The 24317-nt window shown below is 54.8% G+C and overlaps 11 protein-coding genes across 11 annotated transcripts; 4 read left to right on the top strand and 7 right to left on the bottom strand.

Annotated features, from left to right (window-relative positions):
• Window positions 1-232: 232 nt before the first annotated feature.
• VTJ04DRAFT_6355 (uncharacterized protein) lies at window positions 233-2661 on the bottom strand (the record flags this gene model as incomplete). The annotated part of the gene is made up of 2 exons (XM_069364566.1): window positions 233-1956; window positions 2016-2661. The coding sequence occupies 2 exons, from the start codon at window positions 2659-2661 to the stop codon at window positions 233-235; spliced, it is 2370 nt and encodes a 789-aa protein (XP_069218380.1).
• Window positions 2662-3405: 744 nt separating this feature from the next.
• VTJ04DRAFT_6354 (uncharacterized protein) lies at window positions 3406-6148 on the top strand (the record flags this gene model as incomplete). The annotated part of the gene is made up of 5 exons (XM_069364565.1): window positions 3406-3573; window positions 3628-3924; window positions 3988-5479; window positions 5533-5867; window positions 5927-6148. The coding sequence occupies 5 exons, from the start codon at window positions 3406-3408 to the stop codon at window positions 6146-6148; spliced, it is 2514 nt and encodes an 837-aa protein (XP_069218379.1).
• Window positions 6149-6399: 251 nt separating this feature from the next.
• VTJ04DRAFT_6353 (uncharacterized protein) lies at window positions 6400-7494 on the bottom strand (the record flags this gene model as incomplete). Its single annotated transcript, XM_069364564.1, has 3 exons — window positions 6400-6463; window positions 6544-7173; window positions 7247-7494. The coding sequence occupies 3 exons, from the start codon at window positions 7492-7494 to the stop codon at window positions 6400-6402; spliced, it is 942 nt and encodes a 313-aa protein (XP_069218378.1).
• Window positions 7495-8853: 1359 nt separating this feature from the next.
• VTJ04DRAFT_6352 (uncharacterized protein) lies at window positions 8854-12431 on the top strand (the record flags this gene model as incomplete). The annotated part of the gene is made up of 3 exons (XM_069364563.1): window positions 8854-8885; window positions 8945-11352; window positions 11413-12431. The coding sequence occupies 3 exons, from the start codon at window positions 8854-8856 to the stop codon at window positions 12429-12431; spliced, it is 3459 nt and encodes a 1152-aa protein (XP_069218377.1).
• A 542-nt stretch (window positions 12432-12973) lies between these two features.
• On the bottom strand, window positions 12974-13348 carry VTJ04DRAFT_6351 (uncharacterized protein; the record flags this gene model as incomplete). Its single annotated transcript, XM_069364562.1, has 2 exons — window positions 12974-13158; window positions 13324-13348. 2 exons carry the CDS (start codon window positions 13346-13348, stop codon window positions 12974-12976), a joined length of 210 nt encoding a protein of 69 aa, XP_069218376.1.
• Window positions 13349-15720: 2372 nt separating this feature from the next.
• VTJ04DRAFT_6350 (uncharacterized protein) lies at window positions 15721-17813 on the top strand (the record flags this gene model as incomplete). The annotated part of the gene is made up of 4 exons (XM_069364561.1): window positions 15721-15809; window positions 16989-17160; window positions 17350-17542; window positions 17602-17813. 4 exons carry the CDS (start codon window positions 15721-15723, stop codon window positions 17811-17813), a joined length of 666 nt encoding a protein of 221 aa, XP_069218375.1.
• A 32-nt stretch (window positions 17814-17845) lies between these two features.
• Window positions 17846-18703, top strand: VTJ04DRAFT_6349 (uncharacterized protein; the record flags this gene model as incomplete). Its single annotated transcript, XM_069364559.1, has 1 exon — window positions 17846-18703. The coding sequence occupies one exon, from the start codon at window positions 17846-17848 to the stop codon at window positions 18701-18703; it is 858 nt and encodes a 285-aa protein (XP_069218374.1).
• A 40-nt stretch (window positions 18704-18743) lies between these two features.
• Window positions 18744-19067, bottom strand: VTJ04DRAFT_6348 (uncharacterized protein; the record flags this gene model as incomplete). The annotated part of the gene is made up of 2 exons (XM_069364558.1): window positions 18744-18856; window positions 18947-19067. 2 exons carry the CDS (start codon window positions 19065-19067, stop codon window positions 18744-18746), a joined length of 234 nt encoding a protein of 77 aa, XP_069218373.1.
• A 1463-nt stretch (window positions 19068-20530) lies between these two features.
• Window positions 20531-21556, bottom strand: VTJ04DRAFT_6347 (uncharacterized protein; the record flags this gene model as incomplete). Its single annotated transcript, XM_069364557.1, has 2 exons — window positions 20531-21195; window positions 21343-21556. 2 exons carry the CDS (start codon window positions 21554-21556, stop codon window positions 20531-20533), a joined length of 879 nt encoding a protein of 292 aa, XP_069218372.1.
• Window positions 21557-22082: 526 nt separating this feature from the next.
• VTJ04DRAFT_6346 (uncharacterized protein) lies at window positions 22083-22930 on the bottom strand (the record flags this gene model as incomplete). The annotated part of the gene is made up of 2 exons (XM_069364556.1): window positions 22083-22628; window positions 22712-22930. The coding sequence occupies 2 exons, from the start codon at window positions 22928-22930 to the stop codon at window positions 22083-22085; spliced, it is 765 nt and encodes a 254-aa protein (XP_069218371.1).
• A 398-nt stretch (window positions 22931-23328) lies between these two features.
• Window positions 23329-23613, bottom strand: VTJ04DRAFT_6345 (uncharacterized protein; the record flags this gene model as incomplete). Its single annotated transcript, XM_069364555.1, has 1 exon — window positions 23329-23613. The coding sequence occupies one exon, from the start codon at window positions 23611-23613 to the stop codon at window positions 23329-23331; it is 285 nt and encodes a 94-aa protein (XP_069218370.1).
• Between the last annotated feature and the right edge of the window lie 704 nt (window positions 23614-24317).

The raw sequence follows: 24317 nt of genomic DNA, 5'->3' as shown, positions 1-24317 counted from the left end.
ACCGCTCATAATCCATCCATAATATACAGCCGTATGACTCCCGCTCCGGACATTTAATGTCCAACAAGTCAAGCCAAGCTGAACAGGCCCAGCTTGCTCGCTCATCCATCCAGATCGCCGATCTCCACTCCATTACTTCTCCTCTCAACCCTCCGTCACCCACCCCTTCCCTTATGAGGATACATTACCCTCCACACCACATTACTCAACAGCAAAACAAAAATCAACTCACTCACCACTCATCCGCATCCCCGTCCCACGCATCGCCAACATCCGCCCATCCACATCCCCACCTGCGTCCCTCACCTTCGCCTCCCGTCCTCAGATCCCTCGCCCGCCATCCCCTCTCTTCCTGCTTATCTGTGTCCCGCTCGCGCCAGCACCGGATCAGGTAATCATCGCCAACCGTCACCAGCTGCCCGGTGCTCGTCCACGTGATCGCACCGACCTCCTTCATGTGACCCCTCACCAAGGGCGTGCCGCGCTGGGAAATGGGGACAGAGGAGGATGACAAAGAGGAGTTGGGGTGGGAAAAGGACGAGGAGAGACTTGTGGTGCTGTTTGTGCGTTTCAGCTTCGGCGCCGAGGCGGATGTGGCCGCGGTTTTTGCGGCAGCAGCAGCAGCGGCGGCGGCGGCAGTGGAGGAGCGGAGGCCCGGGCGGCGTTGTTGAGATGCACGTTGTAATTGCTTGCTGACAATGGGTCCGAGATCGGTGGGCTGGCCGGCGTAGTATGTCTCTACGATATCGTCTGGTCCGGAAGGAAGCGTGTACCAAGCGTCGCGGAGGTAACGTTCATCGGTGGGGAAGAGGACGGCCACGCCGTCGGAGCTGCCCACGGCCAACAGCTCGGAGCGGCCGTCTGCGGCCGGGCGCAGGGCGGCCTTGACGTAGAAGCTCGTCGCCTTGAACAGCGGGTGACGGAAGCCGTAGAGCGGACCGAGACCTTGATGAGCCGCTGCGTGGGGATGGTGGCGGCGACGAGGGGGCTCGGTGCCCGGGCGAGCAGGGGTGAGTTCCGTCGCCGTGCCGAGGACGAGGTGGGCCGTGCTGTAGGCGTAGACGGTGTTGTCCTTGCAAAGAGCATAGAGGCGGGTGCCGTCACCGCCCAGGGTCATGGAGCAGATGCCGAAGGGGCGGAAGGCGACGTGGTTTGGCGGGGGCGCGGTGAAGGCAACGGGCGTGGCTACCCTATGGTGACGGCTCGTGTGCACCGCGCGGATGTCCCAGAGTTTGATGCTCGCGTCAGCCTCGCAGGCAGTAAGGAGGAGGTGCTCCCGACCTGGGGGCAGGAACTGCATCGCCGTGACGGAAACTTCGCCAGCTCGGCCTGGGACCTCGCCAACCCTAGCCACGTCAGCGGAGCCCTGAGCGGCCGCCTGGGCCCTGGTTTGTCGAGTCTGGCGAGCGTGAGCATCGAAGATGCTGTTCACGACGCAACCCGGGTTCGGTTTCCGCGGGGGACGGTGACGCAGATTGGGGTCAAAGGTGGGCACTGCTTGGACTGGGCCGCCGCGGCAACGCAGGTCCCAAATATGGACGTTGCCGTCTCGTGCGGATGTGGCCAGAACGCAGCCGGAGCCGCGGCCAGGCTGGAAACGGACTTGTTTGAGGGACGCAGTGTGGTAGCCCAGGACCGTTACGGTTTTCTGAGCCATCATGTCAATCACTCTACCCGTCTGATCACCCGAAGCCGTGGCCATCAAATAATCATCCTCAGAGAAGGCCAAATCAATGATGGCGTTACCATGTGCCCGGACTGCCAAGTGGATCTTGGAGAAATCTCGACTTGAATCCAGGAACCGCACCCAACCCTCCTCGTCACCGACAGCAACAAGACTGTTAGTGTTGCATGCCGTGGTACAGAAGGGAATGGCGCGGTTGGCTCCCTCGTGGCTGGATGAGTAATGGACATCCTCGGGGTTACTGTAGAAGTGGGCTGTCTCGTTGCGCCAATCTGAATCGGAAGAGTTAGCGGTGTGCTCTAACAAGCAGTAAATGAGGTGTATGACATACCTGTAACAGGACACTCCAAGGCCCGCTCGTCGGCAAAGCGCATGGCGCCCGTCATTCTCTGTACCAGCTGGGCGCCCAGACCCCGACGATGCAAAGGCACTGGGCGCTTCAACTGGGGAGCAGCCTTTCCCGTCTCATCATCCCATTCATCCTCCGACACGTCCTCGTCCCGATAGATGTCATCTCCACGGGCACGCTGGGACTTGAGACTGCGAATAGGACTGCTCAAGCTGGGCCTCAGATCGGCAGCCGGCAGCAGCGGTGAGGAGTTCAGTGGCGACGGCAGCGTGGCGTCCGAATCGAGATGGGTAACCTTGCGACGCTTTCCTCGAGGCTCCTCCCCGTGCTGTGGCAGGAGAGATTCCTCAGAGGCAGGTTTTAGTGGACTAGACGGAGTCTGGCACCGATTAAGCGCGGGAGCTGTGAGATCGCAGAGAGCTTTGCGGGCAGCGCTGGGCTTGGCCGAGATGCGGGAACGAGGAGTGAAGAAGCGTTGGAACTTCCGAGGAGTAATCGACGGGTTCCTCTTCTCCTTTCCGCGGGACGGCGGGGGCCTGGGGGGAGATGAAATAAGAGCATTGGTAGTGGTATTGTCGGTCGCAGTGACGGAAATTTTGGGAGGTGACGAAGTGAGGTTGTCCGCCATGGCGACTGTCGACAGTCGGCTGACAGTCGACTTGAACACCCAGTGATTTAGAGATCGGTCAGACTCGAACGATTGGGACTTATCGTAGCGAAATCGAGGTCAATGATTTGTAGGTGGATAACGTTTCGAGGTACGGTTTGAGGTCGACGTCGTGAACCCAAGGGAGGAGAAGAAGAAAAGACTCCAAGATAACGAGGAGAATGAAAATGGAAATCTGACAATCCGCAACCAGAACACACCCAAACCGGTGTTGTTCGATTCCAAACCCAATTCTTGAAAGACAGGTAGAAAACGCACAACAAAGATGTCGCGGGGTGATGGGTTAGGTTAAGAGGTTGCAGGCCGACGACCAAAACCCGCTCCAAGACGCGCTTCACGGTTCGCCAGACGCGCTGTTAGAGCAGGGGTCTGTTAGTGGTTGAACAGCTGCGGGAGGCTGGTTAGGACGGGAGACGTGTTGGACCAATCACAGGCTTCGAGATCGCGGAATGGCCCGCCTGTGCCAAGCCCGTCGTTGCAGGGGTGGGATGAGACCCCACTCTGCTGCATCTTATCGCTTATCGATGGTCGGCTGCAGTGGTCTCCGCCAAAAATTTCGAGACGAAGACAACGACAAGCAACAACAAATTCAAACTTGTTCACCCGAGTGCGACCAAGCCTCGTCAACTCCACGGCACCAGCCACCCACCACAGGTCGCATCACCGCGGTCAGGGCCAGTTACCCCCAATTAAATAGCCCTCACCATGGCGATTCAAAAGAAACACGGCAAGGGCCGTCTCGACAAGTGGTACAAACTCGCCAAGGAGAAGGGCTACCGTGCTCGTGCCGCCTTCAAGCTTATCCAGCTCAACAAAAAATATGGCTTCCTCGAGAAGAGCAAGGTCGTGCTGGATCTTTGCGCGGCTCCCGGGGTGCGTCCAATTGGCGACATTTGTCTGGTCCATCACTCACTGACATGCCCCTAGTCATGGTGTCAAGTCTGCGCCGAGACTATGCCCAAGGATAGTCTCATCATAGGTGTCGACCTCGCCCCGATCAAGCCCATCCCCAAGGTTATCACGTTCCAGAGCGACATCACCACCGAGAAGTGCCGTGCGACCATCCGCAGCCACCTTAAGACCTGGAAGGCCGACTGTGTGCTCCACGACGGTGCCCCCAACGTTGGTACTGCCTGGGTGCAGGATTCATACAACCAGGCCGAACTGGCTCTTCATTCCCTCAAGCTCGCTACTGAGTTCCTCATTGAGGGCGGTACTTTTGTGGTGCGTATTTCCTCCGGGCTCATGGGCAGAACCATCCGAGACTGATCTCCTGTTTTCCCACAGACCAAGGTGTTCCGCTCCAAGGATTACAACAAGCTCCTATGGGTGTTCAACCAGCTCTTTACCAAAGTCGAGGCAACAAAGCCCCCGTCGTCCCGTAATGTGTCTGCCGAGATCTTCGTTGTGTGCCGCGGCTTCAAGGCTCCCAAGCGCATCGATCCACGCCTTCTCGACCCCCGTTCCGTTTTCGAGGATCTCGCGGACCCAGCACCCAACAATGAGGCCAAGGTGTATAATCCGGAGGTGAAAAAGCGCAAGCGTGAGGGTTACGAGGAAGGCGACTACACCCAGTACAAGGAAATTTCCGCCAGCGAATTCATTCAAACGACGGATCCCATCGCAATCCTCGGTCAGTACAACAAGCTGTCATTTGAACAACCCAAAAATGGCGATGTTGCGCTGGCCGCACTGGAGAAGCTCCCCGAGACGACTCAGGAAATCCGCGAGTGCTGTAACGACCTCAAGGTCCTTGGTAGGAAGGACTTCAAGCTCCTTTTGAAATGGCGTCTGAAAGTGCGCGAGATCTTTGGTCTTCCGACCAAGAAGACCGCGCAGGCAGAGCCGCTCGTGGAAGTGGAAGAGGAGGCCAAGGTGGAGGACATGGATGAGGAGCTGAAGATCCAGGAGGAGCTCCAGAGGATAAAGGAAAAGGAAATGGCCAAGAAAAAGAAGGAGCGTCGGAAAGAGAACGAAAAGAAGCACAAGGAAATCATGCGCATGCAGATGCACATGACGGCTCCCATGGATATTGGTATGGAACAGGAGGGGCCCAGAGGTGATGGCGCCATGTTCCGACTGAAGTCCATCAACGAACCCGACGCCCTGCGCAGGATAGCCAAGGGCAAGATGACCAAGGTTGCCGAGGAAGCCATGAATCAACCCGACACGGGCATTGGCACGTCTCTGGACACGGATTCCGAGGACGAAACCGACGACGACGGCGACAGGCTGGAACGCGAGCTCGATGCCATGTACGACCAATACAAAGAAAGGAAGGCGGCACAGGATGCGAAGTACCGGGCAAAGAAGGCGAGGGCTGAAGTGGACGACGAGGAGTGGGAGGGTGTGTCGGCGAGTGAGAAGGACGACAGTGACGACTCTGACGTCGATATGCTCGAAGAGGAAAGTGACGATTCGGACTCGGAGGCTGGGGATATTCAAGGGCCGCTGCTCAAAGACCTTGACAGCGGGCCCCAGGATGGTGCGCCCGACCTGTCGAAACGAGCTCGTGGATTCTTCGGCCAGGATGTCTTCAAGAGCATTCCTGGCCTTTTGGATGTGCCAGAAGAGGAAGATGAGGATGTGGACATGGACAAGGAAGAGCCTGAGTCCGGCGACGATGATGTGCCGAGCATCAAGGAGCAGAGGAAAATGCAAAAGGCCAAGAAGGAGTCCAAGGCCAAGGAGGATGACGACGGTGATTTCGAAGTTGTCAAGACCAAGGATGAGGATGATTGGGAGGAGGTGGAGAAGAAGAACAAAGATGGCCGACCAAGTAAGTCCCGGTTGGTCAATGGTCCATGATACCAAGGCTAACACTGCTTGCAGGAATCGACATCATCACTGCCGAGGCCATGACTCTTGCTCACCAGTTGGCACGTGGTGAGAAGACGGCACACGACATCATCGACGAAGGGTACAACAAGTACGCCTTTAGGGATCGTGATGGGTTGCCCGACTGGTTTCTCGACGATGAGAGCAAGCATAGCAAGCCGCACAAGCCAATCACAAAGGAGGCGGCCCAGGCAATCAAGGAGAAGCTTCGGGCTCTCAACGCAAGGCCCATCAAAAAGGTGGCCGAAGCCAAGGCCCGCAAGAAGCTCAAGCAGGCCCAGAAGCTGGAGAAGCTCAAGAAGAAGGCCGATTTGCTGCTCGAAGACGAGGTGCGTTGGGACCTGCCTTGTGTGCTTATCACTTTGCATATTGCTAACGAACTTCACAGGGCATGTCCGAGAAGGACAAGGCACAGACCATCTCCAAGTTGTTGGCAGCGGCCGCGCGCAAGAAGAGGAAGCCTCCGGTCAAGGTCATCAAGGCGACGGGCGTCAACCGCGGCATCCAGGGCCGGCCGAGAGGTGTCAAGGGACGGTACAAGATGGTGGACCCTCGTATGAAGAAGGAGATGAGGGCGTTGAAGAGGATTGCCAAGAAGAAGAAGAGGTAATGGGTGAGCGGCAGCTTGTACATATGTTTGTGTGTCTACGGGGATATGCTGTCCTTCGGCACAAGCCTGGCTTCTGCGTCGATGAGCAGGCACTCACTCTTCACAATTTATTTGTTGATCCTGCTGGCCACAGTCCTTACAAATGTAGTCAATGGGTACAGAGCCCCGGAGAACTCCATGTCGTACCTAGTTATGACAGATGAACCCAGTGAGCAGAACGAGGTCGTAGGGCTGAAGGAGGTAATCATCACTCACCAGTAGTTGACTGCGATGCACACCCCTTCGGGTCCGCTGGTTTGCGAGACCTTGTGATACCTGCTCCCTCTGTCAGCACTTGGCAAAATCTCGGCCATCTCTTCCAGGGAAGATTTGTCTGTTAATCTGGTCGCACGCACCACATGGCTGGCAGGTACAGCATATCCCCTGGATTCAGGGTCACCCTCACGGGCTTTGCAAGGTGCGAGTACTTGGTCGCATTTTCAGCGGGCTTGTCTGGGTCCCAGATGGCAAAGGGGACCGACGGTCCATCTTCGAGCTCAAGCTCAAGCTCCCCATCCCCGTCTTGCCTATATTCGCTCCTCACCCTCCTCCTATACTTAGCAGGCCTCAGTTCCACCTCATTCACCGCCGCCACACAAGCGGGAGGCAACAAGACGAAATGCTTCTGCCCCGCTATCTGGACGTAGACGTTCTCGTAATTGTCGCGGTGCAGGGCCGTCACAGACCTGCCGCCACCGATCCACATGTTCACTGCATCTGCGTCGTTGGCGCCGAGAGCGACTCGCGCCCAGGGAATGGTTTTGGGGACAGAGGGGTAGAGGATGGAGTACTCGTTGCGGAGGTTGTCGTTTTGGGTTTGGGCATAGCGGACTTCTTGTGGTGAAGATGGTAATTGCTGTTGTTTTTCCTGTTTGATGAGGTAGTCCAGGAATTGTGAAAAGGGCTGTTCTTCTTCGTGAGGTTTGGCGAAGACTAGCGAGGTGGTGCCGTCGGGGTGATTGTACAATGTCGGGGAGTCGGCATTTCTTAAAGGAGAATGTTAGCGAAAGAGGCGAGGTGACGCGTGATGTGAGTAACTAAGGCACGAAGTAAACACACCCTGCCGGAGTGACGGCGATGTTGACGGGGTCATCACCGAGGACACTCTTGAGATAGTCGACAGTCCATGTTCTTGTGGCTTCCCAGTTGAGAGCAGCCCCTCTCACAACAAAGGGAGTATTTCGGGCCACATATCGCATAAATTCCAGCGGGCTTGGCTCTTCAGTCAGCTCGTCGATAATGGAACCATTAAGCTCATGGTGATTTATCATGAGCTCTGCAAGGGCGTCTTCATATGGGTCAGCCATCTTTGACTTGCATATGGCTTGAGAATCGGAGGCTGCAGCATGGCAGCCTTGGGTGTGAGCTGGTAAAATGCCAAGCCCGTGAATTCCCACCATCGCGGGGATCGGACCTTGCCTGTTACGCAAATTGCACCGTAAAATACAGAGCACGGACCACATTGGATGTCACCAGCGACCACGACAGGCTGATGCTCACCATATTCTGTTGCACACCTCAGTTACCCTGCCTTTGGTGATTAAAAAAAAGGCATAATTTAACAGCATTGCGTACTCTTTGTAATTATACTGCAGCCTACTCCCTCATAGGTAATTCTAAGTTTACTTCAGTATCATTGAATTGAAGTCACCTGATGCTGGCATTAGGCCTTCCAGGGATGAGCAGATTTTGGTATGGTACCATACCGTCATGACGCTTCCCCCTTTCTGGAACCCTGTTCGTGATCGGCAACCATCCATCCCCTGCTCCAGCGCGAACCTGCAGCTCGGGACCCAACTCATGGCAAATCAATGATGGGCAATATCACGACAATCGGTTTTTCTGGCCTGCCAATTCGAGAATCTGCCACCTCCCCAGACTGCAGGTTGATCGGCGAAAGCCATCTCGCACAAGGGAAAAAAACAACACGCATGAGTTGGGGAGAGCAGCGTATGATACTGAAACGGTACCAACAATACACGAGGGTTTGGACCCACCACATCCCCAGCATTGTGTTGAGCACGACAGACAGCTGGAGGGGGACCTGACCTGACTTGGCCCAGTTGATGGAGCTCAGGGCTCGACATTTGTTTCTCCAGAGACAAGAATTGCATCGTTCAACACCTCAGCGCCGCGAAAATTCGCCTTCTCTACCAACGCAATCCATGAGCTGGGGGCGCCCGTTATCTTTGAGAGCCTTGGAAGGTTGTGCGACAGTCAGTTGGAGCTTTATTCCCCTTGAGAAGAGCGTTCAGGAGCGGCAACGCCATTCATTCAGCAGCCGACGTCATCTCATGAGTCTCTCGGTTTCATCTGGAGCTGTCGAGTTGAGCCTCTAGTCAAGACGATACAACTTCGAGTCAACACCATCCTCATCAACACCCAACCCCTCCATCTCTTTTGTCACTCTGTCAACCAAAGCCATCGTCACCACGGCTCCTCGACCTCGTTCGATTCACCAGCTCGGCTGGCCCGGGCTCCAGCTGCCTGTTGCAGCATCCCTTCAAATCCATTCAACAGAGAATGACAAGATCATGTCTCGTGTTTCATAGCCCATCTCATCTGCCCCTTCTCTACGAAGTGGCCCGTTCTGTCATTGGTCCTCCGAGTTATGTCGGACGTGTCCTGAATCGCTGTGGCCGACTGACTCGTGACCTCCGGCTATTATGCTGTGGTATCTCCTCTATCCTTTGAGGGGGTGAGTTTCTTGCCTCTTCCAAAGACTTGACTTAGCAGTTAGGTCCTAACTTGTTCCAGCAGCACCGCGGCTCCTGTGCTTGACCCCAAGCACCCTTTCCGGAGGTTCTGCACCCGCTACGCCACCTGGACGGCCCGCCATGTCGCTGTGATCCTGCCCCTATCCGGCGCCGTCATCTTCCTCTTTCTCTACCTATTCCCCTTTCTCTACGCAACCGATGCTCCCTATGGCGCCTCTAATTTCCCCCGAAACGTCTGGACCGATGTTCACCCCATGCGTGGACGTGCCGACGTTGACCCGGATGTTGTCGTGCACTCCGCCTGGATTTATGGCACCTACATGAAAGCTCTCGACCGCGACACCCTCCTGGCCGCCCTGGACCTGCAAGACATGCTCCTCGGGCCGACTGCCTACTTCAACCCTCGCCAGACGCAGGACTATCTGCCCCCGTTTGATGCATCTGGCAATTTGGACCGTCGTCACCGTGATAGTCTCCACCTCGCCAATGGCCTGACCGACAAATCGTGGTTCTTCCACTCTCCTCTGCAGTACTGGAACGGGTCCGCTGATGCCATTGCATCGGATCCGAACCTGATTGCTACCGTCAACGCGGGGAGGACGCAGCTCACCTCGGTCAACACAACCCTGCGGCATTCGTTGGTCTTTAGCGGTGAACGCTTTGAGGATCACCGCATCGTCGCCGCTGATTCCCTCGTCATCACCCTGGTCCAGCGGCCAAACTCTCCCATCGGCCATCGACTGGTGGAAAGGGCCGAGGCCCTGGCTCGTGATGCCAATGCCAGCTCCAAGTTCAACTGGCAAGTCATTCCTCCCGACGGCCGTCCGCGCGGGAGCCAACTTTACAAGATCCAGTACCGTCCCATGTCATGGTTCGATGCGGCCCTGCTCACCCTGGCGTACTCTCTCATCATTCTCAACATGCTGCTTCGCCTGTCCAAGATGCACGCTGTCAAATCCAGATTCGGCTTGATGGTCACCATCCTGGTTCAGATTGGTGCTGCCATCATCTCCAGTTTCTCGGTCTGTGCCATCCTGGGTATAAACCTCTCTCGCCTGCCTCACTATGCCTACCCGCTCGTGGTTCTGGCCATCAGCATGGAGAACTCATTCCGTCTCATCAACGCCGTTCTCATGACCTCATCGGCAATCAGCAACAGTGCCAGGGTTGGCGAGGCATTTGGCACCACGGCCCACATCACCGTTGCCAGCTACGTCCAGAACTCATTCCTGCTCTTCCTCCTGTCCCGAGTAACCGCCTCTGGCATCCGGGCCTTCTGTACCTTCGCTGCCATCGCCATTGTGTTTGACTTCTTTTATCTCAGCACGTTCTTTCTCTCGGTCCTTAGTGTTGACATGCGCCAGAGGGAGCTGTGGGAGTTAGAGAGAGCCTCGTTGAAGCGATCCAAGAAGCAGCCGGTTGCCGAGACCTCCATACAGTCTTGGGCCGATGGCTTGTTCCCGACCCAAGTAGGCGAGAAAGCCACGCCAACGAGAATCGCCGGTACCATCGTGGTGTTGTGCTTTGTTCTGATTGCACAAGCCCATTACACCTCTGATGGCGGCGGTGGGTGGCTGGGTCAGGTCCTTGACTTGTTCCGGACCTCCCCTAACCTCCCCACATCTGCTCTCCTTGCCGCAGTTAACCAGGCCAGGGACGCGGAATCGTGGCTTGAAGTTCAGGACCATGAGACAGCGCGCGAAGTCATCCAGGTGATCAAGCCAGGTGCACACACTTTTGTGGCTCGTATCTACGAACCCCTCCTCTTCGTCTGGAAGGGAGCTGACCGCACCCCGGACCTGTCCGGGTCGTCCTTCTTTCCCCCTGGAGTGCACGCCTTCTTGCACCAATTCCCACGTTTCGCCGCCTGGTTACTGATAATGCTCGCCATCCTGCGACAATTCACGAACTACCTGATCAAGGACCGCGCCCAAGACGGCGACCCGTCCGGCCCATCCGACGGCCCGTTCCTTTTGTCGGTGCGCTCGCTAGCCAAGGGACACACACTGGACGTGGCCATGCTGACAGCGTCTCCGGATGGTCGCTTGGTCTCGGTTGGCCTTGACCGTGCCATTCAGGTCTGGGACGTACTCTCGGGTGCGCGCGCACGGGTGCTCTCGGATCCTGAAGTGCCGCTGGAGAATCCTTTTCCTGTCTTGAGTATGGCACTGGACGACAGGGGGGCATGGCTGGCGCTTGTTACGTGGCAGAGGGTGTTCTTCTGGAGCGTTGAAAGGCATGAGTGGGCTGGGACGAAAGATGTCGATTTGGGAGGACATCGGCCAGAGGCGATTTTCTTCGTGACCAATGGGCCGGGTGCGGTGCCATCCTTGGTCTTGGTGAGGAGGAACGGTGTTGGCCTCGAGATTGAGATCGAGACGGAGAGGGCTAGGGACTTTGTCATCTGCAAAACGCCGCTGGTGTGGGCGGTGTCGTTCACCGACAAGTGTAAGTGCAGTGAAGGCAAGACCATGTACTGCTGCGGGACTCACTGACAACCATCTCTAGACAATCCTCAACACCAAGGCGCCGTCCCTGCTGTCTTGACTCTCTCACGAAGGGGATGCATCCATCTTGTCAGGCAACTAGACAACGAGTGGGTGTCAACCGAAGTACAGCTTTCAGCTGAACGTGATGCCAGGGACGCCCATTCCTTGATCCCCATCCCTGGCTTGTCCATGTACATGATCGGTCGCTCGCGGTCCGTCGATTTGGTGGATCTCGATTCCTCGACCATTGTCCACACATTCTTCACAGACCCGCAGAAGCCACGGACGCTCAAGCACGTCTGTAGTGCCAGATCCCAGCAGCCCTCGCTCGCGTCCCTCACGTTGGCTTATGTCAGTGACGAGACCGGCGATGTTGTTGTTCACTCCTGCCTTCCGGACCTTGAAGACACAGCAGCCCGTTTTGGTACGAGCCAAACAACAGTTAACCTCGGCCTGGTAACAAACCCATGGGCACATATGAAAGAAACAATCCACCGCGTCTCGAGGCCAGGTGTGTGGGAGGCTCTGCCATCAGGGAATTTGGTTGGGGTGCGCCAGAAGCTTGTTGCCGCTACCACCATCCCCTCGTCAACCTCATTAGGGCCACAAAATCTGGGGATGCGCAAGCGGATAGGACGCCCCAACCACGCTAAGCCCACCTCCGCCACCCCTCCGACAAGACATCAAGGGTGGGAGGCATGGGTTCTCCACCTCCACGGAGACGATGCTGAAGACGGGCCGCGCTTTGAAACCCGCCCGCTCGACGACGACCACCACCACCTGCTCATCTCGGAACCAGGGCCCACGGCCCGCCTTGGACCAACAACAATCGCCGTCGCCATGGGTGACGTAGTGAAAGTGATTAGCGTTGGTGGGCCAGTCGATGGCGGCGGCGGCCTGATTCCAGGCGATGGTGCCGGGATGGTGGTAGGAGGAGTAGGCGGCCCGGCCTCGACAGCAGCAGGAGTGGTGGTTGGGAGTAGGAGGAAGAGGCCTGGCTTGGTGGGCGTCGGGAGGGGACGTAAGGGGAGCATCTGAGCTTCTTCTGTCTGTGCGATACGGGGATATATTGCCTGCTTGTTTTTTGTACTGATATATATACACGTGTGCTCCGGCATGGGATGGCAATACATGGCACGGCAGGTCGATGCGATGGGGGGTTTGGGTATTAGAGCCAGTTGCCTGGGCTGGGCTATGTATATTTATTGATAAAAGGTATAAGGAAGGCATGGGATTGCGATGTATCAGTAGGAGATTGGGGAGATAAGAAACTAGTTGAATTCTCGCTATTAAGGATCCGTGATTGTGTTCATCCTCTTCTTCCTCTTCGTCATACCCCTTATCCTGTCTCTTCCTCTTTCCCGTTGCCACTGACTATCTTCCCCTGAAAATACCGGATAGCTAACGAAGCCGAGACTGCAAAACCATTTTCCAGGTCGTGAGACCGTCTGTCTTACCATTGTGCTAAAAGGGGAGAAATGAGATCTATCCTAGAGAATAATGGGAAAGGAACTGAACAAAATGAAACGACAATATCCAAGTATGGCCCATCACCATCTCATGTCATTTATCAATTCGCTCTACCAACGCCGACGAGACCAAGAACCACGCTCCTCAGCGGCGGCGGCGGCGGCGGCGCGGCAGTCATCGCACGGTTCATCGATGTCCAGATCTTGCCAAACTTTGCGCTCGGAACAGGGGTTTTGGATGAGCGAGGCCGGGTCGCAGAAGGCGGCAAAGGTGAGGGTTGTGTGGGAGCAGGAGTCTTTTAGAGGAGAGAGGCAGCGTGAGTGTCTTGTTCTCATATTACAACTGTTCGGGGGTGGGGGGGGGGGTAGGGGGGTTATAGAGGGGATGGAAGCAGGGGTAATGATGCCTGTGATAAGACAGGCCTTGCAAAGTTGCACAGTGAGGGATGAGGCGGACATACGATGGTGGGCGTAGTAGCGACACATTTTAACCGACCGAGTGAGAGGCTATGCGGGTAAGAGTGTGGGTTTGGCTTGTTTCTTTCTTTTGGGGTTTGGGTTGTTTTATTTCAGACTTGGGTCTAGCAATGTCTGCGACGAAGACACAGACATGGACTAATGCTTCAGGCCTTTCCCGTCCTGAAGTGTGTGACGAAAGAAACCCGACGGAGCTGACTGATTTGGAGAAACGCAAAAACGACTTCTCGAGCAACGAGAGATAGTAGGTATGACGATTCAAGGGAGGTTGCCTGAAGCCTCACGAGGGACCTGGCGACATTTTTATACTCGGAGTATTTATCCCTAGGTACACTGCCCTGCCCTCAGCCTGACTGACCTACGCAGACGTCAAGCAAACGTGACCTCTCGAATGACGGACTGATCACAACACACCCCCAAAGTAGGGCACACGGGCGGGCACACACACACAGACAGGCATACGCACACTCACAGCCTGAGGCCAACGAACTGCCAAGCCCGAGTAGGTACCTAGGGTTGTGTGCCTGCTGAGTGAGGTTGCAAAAAGTAGGGCAGCCCGGAGGGGAGCCTCGTCTCGCTCGTGCAGCCTGACTGCCGGTTCTCCCTGTTGGTGGTGGTGGTGTGGCGCAGGAGGTGTGAGGGACAAGTTGGCCTACGAATAAATATGTACTCGTGTCCAATTAAGTAACTTTTGATGGCTCTTTCGATCACTTGCCCGAGGTCGCGCACCCTCCACCTCTCTCCAAGAGATGCAGGCAAAACAGGTTTGGAGTTTGGTGCAGGTTGATGGGTTGTATGTACACAAACAGCCTCACCACACCCAATCTCTTGTGAAACTCACACCGACACCGAAAAGCTTGTAAGTTACAATCGGACCTCAACGGTTCGAGGTAGGTGATAGTCTTGCTCCTCAGTTCCGTAGATTCCGGCATGATCAACTGAAGGAGACGTTGGCACACATAAAGTTATGGGGTTGACAGATGACTGTCAGCTCATCATTTCCGTTTCAAGCAAGATGCATTCGCAGCGACCGCAAATGTTGCTGTCCCTGATGCTCATAATACTTGGTATCCATGGTGCTATTTTTGAGCGAAGTCAGCGAGGTCAGGAGGTCGAGGAGTTGGGACCAATAATGACACAAAACCCCAAGAACAGACAGCAAGCGGTCGACTTAGTCATGACGACAAGACAGACAATGTCAGTAGTCGTTTTCGGGCGCTGCGTGACACAAGGCAAGGTGTTTGGACTTATGTCTTTGTCTCGACCTCTGCTCCTCCGCGACGCCCATGGTTTCCCAGACTGATGGATCTGTACGCCGTACCTTGCATGTGGTTACAGCTCTTGCAACGGAGCACAGACAAAACACGAGGGCCGTAACGAGGTGGGTACGACAGTGGCCATGGAGAGATGTCTTGCAAATGGACACAAAACGAAGGTCCGTCTCGTACCAGGAGGTTAGTTAGTGGCCGCAGCCTGGAAGATCCCGATACCTCTCGGGAAACTTTTGTGCGCGTTTCTCGAAACACAAGAGACCGCATCTCGACTGGGTGTAGGGCTGGGAGAACAAAGTTGTGTGTGACCAAGGTCGCGTTCAACCATGGTAATGGGTCATGATGAGCTGCGTCGATGCCGGATAGGATCGAATTTCTTTTCCTGCTAGGTAAGGGTCGGTACATCTTCTGCTACTGTGTATAAACATGTCGCTGGGTTCATTGATATGAGGAAAATACCTGAGGTACGGAGTACGGAGTATGGTTATGATGTCGCAATGTCTCGATGATTCGACCCCACATGAGGCTGAGAAGGCTGTTGCAGCTGGAGGTGATGGTGTGCGCTCTGCGCTCGGCAGGCATTATTGACGGCATGCAGACTGGTTATTTCCGGTATTATGGTCTGTGGACAAGAAGGTCAATAATGATCTTGGTGATGTAATAACCACCGGCCTCAGCAGCATTACTGAGCAGCATCAGCGGCCGGCATTCTCTGGCTCACCGCCAGTTTGTGGTGTTGTTTCTGTTTGTTTCGACGACCCAGACGCGGCGGCCCGCGTTGAAGGCGCAACGAGAGGCCGCTTCTCAGGTCTTCCCATTAGGCCTCATTCAGTTTTCTTTCCTCTCGGCCTATGATGGTATTGTGGAAGGGTGGTCGCAGATTTGAGACCGGGTCGCGGCGATCTTGGAGGGGATGCTGGCACCAATTGTGTGTTCTTCCGGACTGGAAGAAAAAGACAATGGCTGGGAGCAACAATGGAACAGGGGTCAAGGGGATGGATGAACAGAGATGCAGCACAGCAGTGTTCCAATGCTTGGTGAGCCGCTTGGCGTTTGTGCTGTTGTCGATGAAGTGAGAGGGGAAAATCGGATGAAAGCCGAAATCTGAGAATGATCAGCGATCCGTGGGTCTTCCAGGCCCACCCGCCAGGTCCCCAGGAGCAGCCACAAGGCGGGAACTTCGGCGAAGGAAGAGGCTCGTGCGTCTCCTTCCACTCTCTCTTGACCGCGAGCCAACACAGCCCCTTCCATTTGATGATGAATGACCGTGAGCTGAGGAGGCCAAGAAGGGGAAGAAGGAGGAGCAACCCTTCCGCATTTTCTCTGTCATTGCCTTCTCTGGTACTAGGTACGGAGAGAAGCTAAACCTTGAAGTCACTCATTCCCGTCAATTCCTCTCAATCAATCGTGAAATCCAATCTCCCACTCAACCCACCTTTCTCCCTTTCATCTCTTGATATCAATTGCAACAATTGCGCTCTTGAAAGTCAGTTCCCTGACCCAGTTGGAGCACCAAAGGATCAACAACTCACCGGCCTCGCCGTGCCCTCGGACTCCCCTAGGCTCGGGACTGCTTTGGTGACGTCCCCTCCGCCTGAGTTGCGGATGGAGCCGTGGGCCACGAGGCTTGCGTCTCCTTGATTGACGGCAGCAGTGCCAACTCACCTTGCAGCTCGCCATCTGCAAGTCCTCCAACGGCTTTCCCTCCTGAGCCTTCGTTCCTCTCCCTCTTCACCAGGCCTGGCCAAGGGGCCGGCCGGGCCCCTATCGCCAGTCCCCAGTCTCCAGTCTTCCATCTTTCGCTTGTGTTTTGTTCCATGGCATCGTCGTCACTCATTTCTCCCGCAGTTCGGTCCTCGACTCCCGAGCCTGCGTCCGCTCGCTGCATCTCTGTTCTGCCTTGCATCGTGCATCTGCATCAAGAGACCCGCCAGCTAACTTAGCCCTACGCGACCCCAACTCGCGCCGCGTCTCTATTCTCCGTATCCTTTGTTGTTGACGACTTCGCAATCCTCCAGCATCTTCGTCCGCCTCGAGAGCCATTGGCTCCACTGCCTGGCGCGTCTTGTACATACATACATACATACATACCTACATACGAGGCCCTCGTCGCGACCCTGGCCTCTGCTGCAGCAGCCCCTTTAGTGCAAGGCGGCCTTGGTCCTTGGACAACTCTGCCACTACCGCGTGCACTCTGGTGGTCAACGTCGTCCGTACCCTCCGACTAGGTAGTTTGGGCCGAAACTGTATCACGGGATCGACTCCACGACGACGTCCTGGACAACACCCGCGCCGACACCCCGGCTCCGGTCATCCTCAGCGCGGCCAGCTAACTAAAATTTGACCCACCCGCGCGCTGGAGTCGGGTCCCGGTCCAGGTCGACCGACAATCTGACGGACGCCGCAGAGCTCTGGCCGCGCTCCACAGCTCTCGCTTGTTCCCAGCCCCAGGCCAGCTTAGGGAGCTCCTCCGGAGCTTGGCCTCACGGCGTCCGCTGCGTCAGATCTGTCTTCTGCGCGATCCTTTTCTCCCTTCTACTACAAAATCAAGTGAGGGATTCCCTGGTCGAGCTTTTCTTTGGGCGGTTCCGCCTTTGCGCGTTCCCGGCGCCCTTCCAGAACTTCTGTTCGGGGCTGCAGAAATCCGGGGAAGCAGACGGCGCACGTTTCATCTCAAACGCGACCAAAAACGACACCAACCACCTCGCCTAACTTCACTTCATCCTCTCGCTCACCCAGATCACGACGTCGCCGCCATGCTCCGTGTCCTCCTATGCGAAAACATCACCTCTGATTCCGAGCCTCAACTCTCTTTCGGTCCCGTCCTTCTCTCACTTGTCGTCTCCAGCGGCTGTTGATTCGTCCTCATCCCAATCCCAGCGCGCGCTTTGTACAAATCCCCTCGGGGCCCTCCTTCCTGTGTATCATATTGGTCAGTCATTCTCCAATGGGCCAATTCGGCGGCCCTACCTATTTACTGACAATCCGCAGCCTCGTCTGTAATTAAAGGCCGCCTTCTGCACCTCGAGCCCGGACCTCGCCCGCCTCTGTGCCCGATCCCGCCGACTTCCCAACTCAATGCGACACTGATGCATTGTGCGCGTGAACCGACCAGTATTCGTTCGTTCCGATTGTCGTTGCCGTTTGGACGGCCGGCGTTACTACCACGTGTGGGGCCCGGCCTGAATAATCCATCTTCTTGACCCTCCGCCTTGTCTCCGTCTCTACCGTTCTCATGGCGTCCTCCGAGGTCGACCAAAAGTTCCTTGGCAAGCTCGCCAAAGCCGTCGAGCCAGAGAATCCTCTCCTCGCCTCTGTGTTGTTCCGCATCCTTGGCCTCTCCATCAACCTCTCCGCTCAACTCATCAAGGCCCGGAGGATTCGACCGCAAGATGTCGCCCAATCATCGACCGCCCTGGACCTAGCATGCCACATCATCTGGCTGTCACGAGAAGGCCTGGTGTTGCTACAACAATACGTCCTGCCTATGGTGGGGAACTACGATGTGCTCAAAGTGCTGGCCTACAAGCTGCGCGCGTCCTTTTATCACATATTTGTCCTCTTCCATAACAGCCCGCCGGTGACACCTCTGGGTCTTGCGCTTCAGGGGCAAAGCGTGGTGGGGAACGATATGTCTTCGTCCCGAGGAGGGACCCTAGGTCCTCCTCCGGGATTTGGTCCAGCCCCGCCAACAGCTTTTCTCCTAAAGCCCAAAGATTATCTTCCCGAGGCTCACCAGTATTTCCGCGAAGCCGTGCGCCTGGCCGATGAACTGCTCTGGGGATCGCATTCACTCCGCCTATCAGTCAAGACCGAATATGCCGCGTTTCTTTACGAATGCGTACACGATGCGGAAGCCAGCCGAAAAGTCGCCAAAGACACCATTACCGAGGTTTACGAGGCCACCGAGGGCATCGATAACGACATGTTCAACGACGCCTGTGAGCTAGTTACGGTTTTGGGCAAGATGATGAGGCGTGGCTTGAATTCATCGAGCACAACACCGCGGAGTCGGGCACAGACCTCAGGCTCGGGGGCTCAGGGAACGCCCCAAGATCAAGGCACTGAGGGCGCACCTCCAGGCATGATATAGCGAGGGCTGGTGACGTGAAATCATTTTCAGTCACCACAATCTACCTACGAGTACGCAGTTTACGCTCAACGCTCGTCACTTCGGCTAACCGAACCTTTCCAACACGTCCTCGGATAACATCTGCGGCATTGGACGGCTCAGACCCTGAGGTTGCTAATTATGCAATTAGATTGGGTCTCGGGACATTTCTCATGCATGAGCTCTTCTGAACGGCACCGCTCACCACTCTGGTCCCGCATCAACCAGTGTCGAGCGCCTGTACATACCACCGCCGGGCAACCACAACCTGGCTCATCTTGGGCATATATTTGCCTTTGTCTCTTACTATTCTCAGTGTCCTATCTTTTCGAGGGAAACTGAACATTTATGTAATATCTTCTCTTCGTTTTTGCTTCGTTTACATGATACCCGAAACGTCAATCCGCAAGGCGACGGTGTCTTTCTGCAAAGAGGGAGTGGGAAAGGAGCATGAGAGGGTTGTTTTAGACAGAGTGTTACATAGGATGTAGTGTGTGCTGTGCTTTGAGGAAGACGAGAAAATTGAGAAAGTACACTGGCTTTACGCTCGAGCATTGGAATGAAGAGAAGGTGGTTGAAGAGTTGTGCGCGAGTTGTTCCGTCGTAGTGTTGTGCCTGAGTTACCTGACCTTGTCCAAGCCTCAACACACTGCCCAGGGTCTTCATTCTGATGATGGGATATTTTCGTGTGAAAGCGAGATGAAAATGGGGTTTGATGGATCAATACGGAGGCTTTTTTTCGGGTCTTGGACTGGGTTTGAAACAGTCGAGAATCATCGCTACACTTGTTACACACTACTCCATACTTACTGGATGCTCTACGCACAGTAGTAATAAGTACCTGAGTCTATGGTTAGTTATGTCTGAGAACTATAAAAGCAAAGACAAGCAACAGGCTGTCTGGGCTGCAGAGAGGAGAGCAAAAAGAAATCTGTGGGGTAAATACGAACTTCGACTCGGAGGCGCGCAGCAATTGACTCTTTTTTCCGTCGTCATCGACCGAGACATCAATCTCGGACCAGGACCTAGGGACGCTGGGGACATACTTAATATGGGTGCTGTGCAAGCCATGAAAACCCAAGTCATTTGAAAACAACGGTAGCTCTCTAACTTTCAAAATGATGTATATTGTAGGCCCTGTGATCTTTGATGGTTATGCCATGTCTGTGCCACCATCTTGATTTTTTCCTTTATCTCTGACAGGATGAAGACAGCAAGTCAAAGTGAACCCTAACCCCGTTCGCGAATGCCAAACACTTCTGCCTCCCCACCTAGCCCCTGAAACAAGTAAACAAACGACCACGGAACCACCTTGCTGCTTTGGAGGTAGGTAACGATGCATCGGCGGCGGAAAGATGCTTGAACCACCAAGTGTGGTTGATGATAGTATTACACAAAACGCTTGATGTGCTACTAAGTAACTAATCGTTTTCTTTCCCTCGCTTCTGTCTGCGGAACCTTGTGCGTTCCAACCGGCCAATTCTCAGGAACACTTTGTGCCTCTCAGCCGGAGAACACCTATGATTATGGTCTCCAACTCCTCGAGTATCAAGCCTCGTCCTGTCCAAGCCACATTTTTTTCTTACCTGTACCGCCTCGTGTTCTTCAAACCCATGATACATGCTCCCCGAGCTTGAGCAAGTGGACAAGCAGGCGAGGCATGACCAGACGGAACACATACATATACATATTCTTTCCACCGACATGCCCTTTTCAGAGCCCGCCGGCCATCTACTCTGCTATTATACTACAGGAAAACCGTACCCTCTTGGGTTGGATGAAAAACCTGTACCTTCTTTCTGTACACGCTCAAGAGAACCAAGTCCCCCGTAAAGCTCCAACACTGAATCCCGACTCGGACTTCCTGTCCTTCCGTCTGCGCTGCTGATGCCCGCTAACACCCGCGCCAGCAACAGCGGCTGCAGCTGCGGACAGGGACTTGGGTACGCTGAAGGCGCGGCGGAGCGATGAAGACGCGGCTTTGGCGTAGTTGTTGCCAAGGCGTGAGAGAGTTGATTCTGTCTTGGGAGTGGATGACGTGCCCGTGACGTCAGGGTTGAAGGTGGAATTGTTGTCTTCAAGGATGTTGGTTGGGTTCTTCGTCATGTCTTCGTCATGGTCGTTGAACTGAGCCATTGAGGCTGAGTAGGCTGGCTCCTGTTGATCTCGCTCGACTTGGGCATGATCCTTAGGTCCATGGACAGAATCGGCAACCGAGTCGTGAATCTCCCCGTAATCTGCTGCTGGGTTGGATACATGGGCCAAAGACGTGTAAGGCCACTCCTCTGGACAAGTTGACATGGACCGGTCGGATGACGAGTCTGACCGGGGAGTGTGTAGAATGTCCTTCATGCGGGGCATGGGGGTGCTGGCTCCGACGTCTGCGTCGAAGAATTCTTCGTTATCGGAATTCTCGACGGCTGCGCCGACGGTGGTGCTCTCGGCTGCGGTGTTCTCAACACCTGGAGGATGGTCTGGGTCGGAGAGGACAGAAACGTGAGATGTTAGTCAACCGAATCAGGTGTGTTGAGTATTATGTTGTGCAGAGGTGAGAGAACAATCTTGAAGCTCGAGAGCGCCAGATAGATAGACAGAGTGGAAACAAATTGGCAGCAACTCACCAGACCATTTCCAAACGCATCGGAGACACCGGTCATGGAAGCAGTCGAGTTGGTCACGGAATTCGGGGATGTCGGCGAGGAGCTCTGTGCAAGAGGTAGCCCAGCGCGAGTAGACATTGCGCCTACCACACTGGCAGCACACCCACAGACGCGTCTTGTCCGGGCCGTTGCATGACAGTTGACCCGCGGGAGAGGACGGAAGATGGACCGCCATGGTGTCGACAACGATGAGCTTGTTTCAAAGAAGGGTATTCCTTGAAACACGTAGAATAGACAGGTTGAGACGAGATACTGTGGAAACAGGTGTTGGAAGAGTCTCTGATGTGATGATTTGTTGATGTAGAGATTTGAGTTGGTTTACAGGACACAAGACAGAAGGTGAAAAGATCAAGAAATATCTTTTCTCTTTGATATTCTGGGTTCGCTAATTACAGTGACTCATGTTCATTTGACGTTAGCTCCTTCCAGATCTCTAGATCAAGGCATGGCATGTTGTCGTCATATTGTCGTCACTTCCTGGTTGTGTACGAGTACGTAGTTCTGCTCTTCAAACAGTGATCGAAGACGACTAGTCTTGTCCTCGGCTTGCATAAACAGACTTCTATGGAAAGTACAAGCCAAAATACTGAGAGAGCAACATACTCTTTTCTCAATCTGAGAGGACCCTTGGCCCCAACCCTAGCCCTGTGGTTACCCCTGAATAATGTCAACACACCCTCCCAGCCATCATCACCTTTCTCCTATTTCAGATTCCGACATGAGGGTAGCCCCGTCATATCCGTGTCCAAAGCACCTTCCACTTCGACAGGCCGATATCCTCCTGATGGATACATCGGAGAGTCCCACGGATAATCAGCCCTGGCCTTTCCTTTACCCTTGTCGACTTTCTTCCACTTTTCTCCCATGGTGGCAGATGTCCGCTTCCTTTTCTTGGAAACACCACCACCATCCCGGAGTCTGCTTTCTCCATCCTCGCATTCTCTCTGAATATTTCCTCCGAGTCCCTGATACTCGCCTTTGCCATAACGGTCATCGTGGGTCTCGTTGTTGTCGTCCCCATCATCATCTTCATCCCCATCCATATCCTCCATCTCGTACTGTCGTCCTCCATCATGCAAATATTCCGACCCTCCGCTGTACGCGCCCTCATCGTCTTCATCCCCTCGACCATTCCCGTCATTGTAGTTGTCATGGCCGTGGGCCTCTTCTTTCCAGTCGTCTTCGTTTCCTCGCCTCTTCCTTCCCGCGCGAGAGTAGTCCAGCCGCAGCTCTCCCCGAGAGAGCAGCTGGTCTCGAGCGGTCGGTCCGATGTGGCAAGGGAGAGACGTTGGCGCAGGGAATGCCTCGGCGAAGGTGATCGGGTTCGTACCACTGCGAGCAGCCGCCCCCCGGAGATACGCGGCGGTGTAGGGGTAGTTGGTTTGAGTGTTTGGTGGATTGCTGTGAAAGTGATGGCTGAAGCTGTGCTGAGGACGGGCAGGATAGTAAGGAGGAGGGTGATCATGAGTCTCGCTGCGATGGGACTGGGTGGCTTGGAAGACGGAAGTGGGGTGAGACGCATGAGAAGAAAGATGGTATTGATGACCATGGCAAGGATGGTGGTCATAATGTCCAAACGACGCATGATATGATGGGATGGTATAGGGATAATAGCGGTAGTCTGTGCCGTACCGCCCTCTTGGGTGGTGAGGGATGGACGGCAAGGCACTGCTATCGATGCTATTTCCCTCTCTGGTGCCGGTCCCTCTGGGTGTGCCTGATTGTGACCGAAGGTTAGAATTTGACATTCTTGAACCAAATTCTCCAGCTTTGTTGAGTTTGTATTTACATGTTTTGGAGGTCATAATGATTGCCAAAGTATTGGTATCGCCGAGTGGAAGCAAGCCTGGTGATTCTTAAGTTGATGAGGAAGAAGTTGAAAGCGCCACGAAGAACCCACAACTCCAGAGACCACAACACCGCCTTTATACTTCAACCACCTCATGCTCATCTCTCCCATGATCCCATGATGATCATGTGGAAGCTGTAACCTTCCGAGTCACTAGAGCCTTTGTCTCGTGTCCCGCCAGCGCGGCTGCATACTATTGATATGTATGTCGCAGACAACTCGGCTCGAAGCATGCGGACGACCCAGCAGCATGGCGCATGGCTCCGGAAAACTGATGCCGCGCTTGCGGAGCCGTTGGGACGCTCGTTCTGGCTTCGAGTGGCTGACTCGATGCGGGTACCGGCATCCTCCCGAACCCCTGGATCAGTGAGAATGGGTAGCATGACGAATAGGATAACACCGCGGAGGTAAAGATCGGGGTGGTGTCTAAGAGACAAAGGAAGACATCAGGCCATGGATTGCGAGAATGAGAGCGGTGACCCGGACAAACACAGATCTTCCTTCCGGTCTGTGTTCATTATGAATGCAGTTCGAGCTGGAAGAGGAAGCTGCATAGTTCCATGCCCAGTAGGATACAGAATCTCGCAGAGCGGCTCTTCGCCGTGTTACATTACATGTGGACGACATGAGTTCTCACCTGGCTGTTCGAGGACAGGAGATGGTCAAAGGGGAGGTTGGGGGAGATTCCACCGGAGGACAGTTCTCCGAGACCTTCCGGGTTCCTTGAGCAAGATACGAGAGTATAACGAAATGATCAGAAAACTGTTGAAGATATGTCTCCAATGCTGCGAAGTCGGCCTTGTCTTGTCATCAAGGAGGCAATTCTGGAGTAGTTGGTGTATAGAATGCAACCCCACGCGGCACATGCTTGGTCACTCAGCTAACTCTGAAGTTTGGGAGGGACGCTCTGTGGGGCACAGGACAAGAGATTTCTGCTTGTTTTGTGGAAACGGATAGCACAACTTAGGGACTCTTGAATCTTCGTCTCTAGAAGTATCAGGGAGTCCAGGGTTGCCGAGCCTTCTTGACTCGGCCCCTTACTCCTCTCTCCATCTCCAATTGTCGTGGACTGGAGTCTATGTTGCTG

The sequence above is a fragment of the Mycothermus thermophilus genome (genome assembly GCF_041956435.1).
Source record: "Mycothermus thermophilus strain CBS 625.91 unplaced genomic scaffold VTJ04scaffold_4, whole genome shotgun sequence".
NCBI classification, from domain to species: Eukaryota; Fungi; Ascomycota; class Sordariomycetes; order Sordariales; family Chaetomiaceae; genus Mycothermus; species Mycothermus thermophilus.
This window is presented reverse-complemented; position numbering and strand designations above follow the sequence as displayed.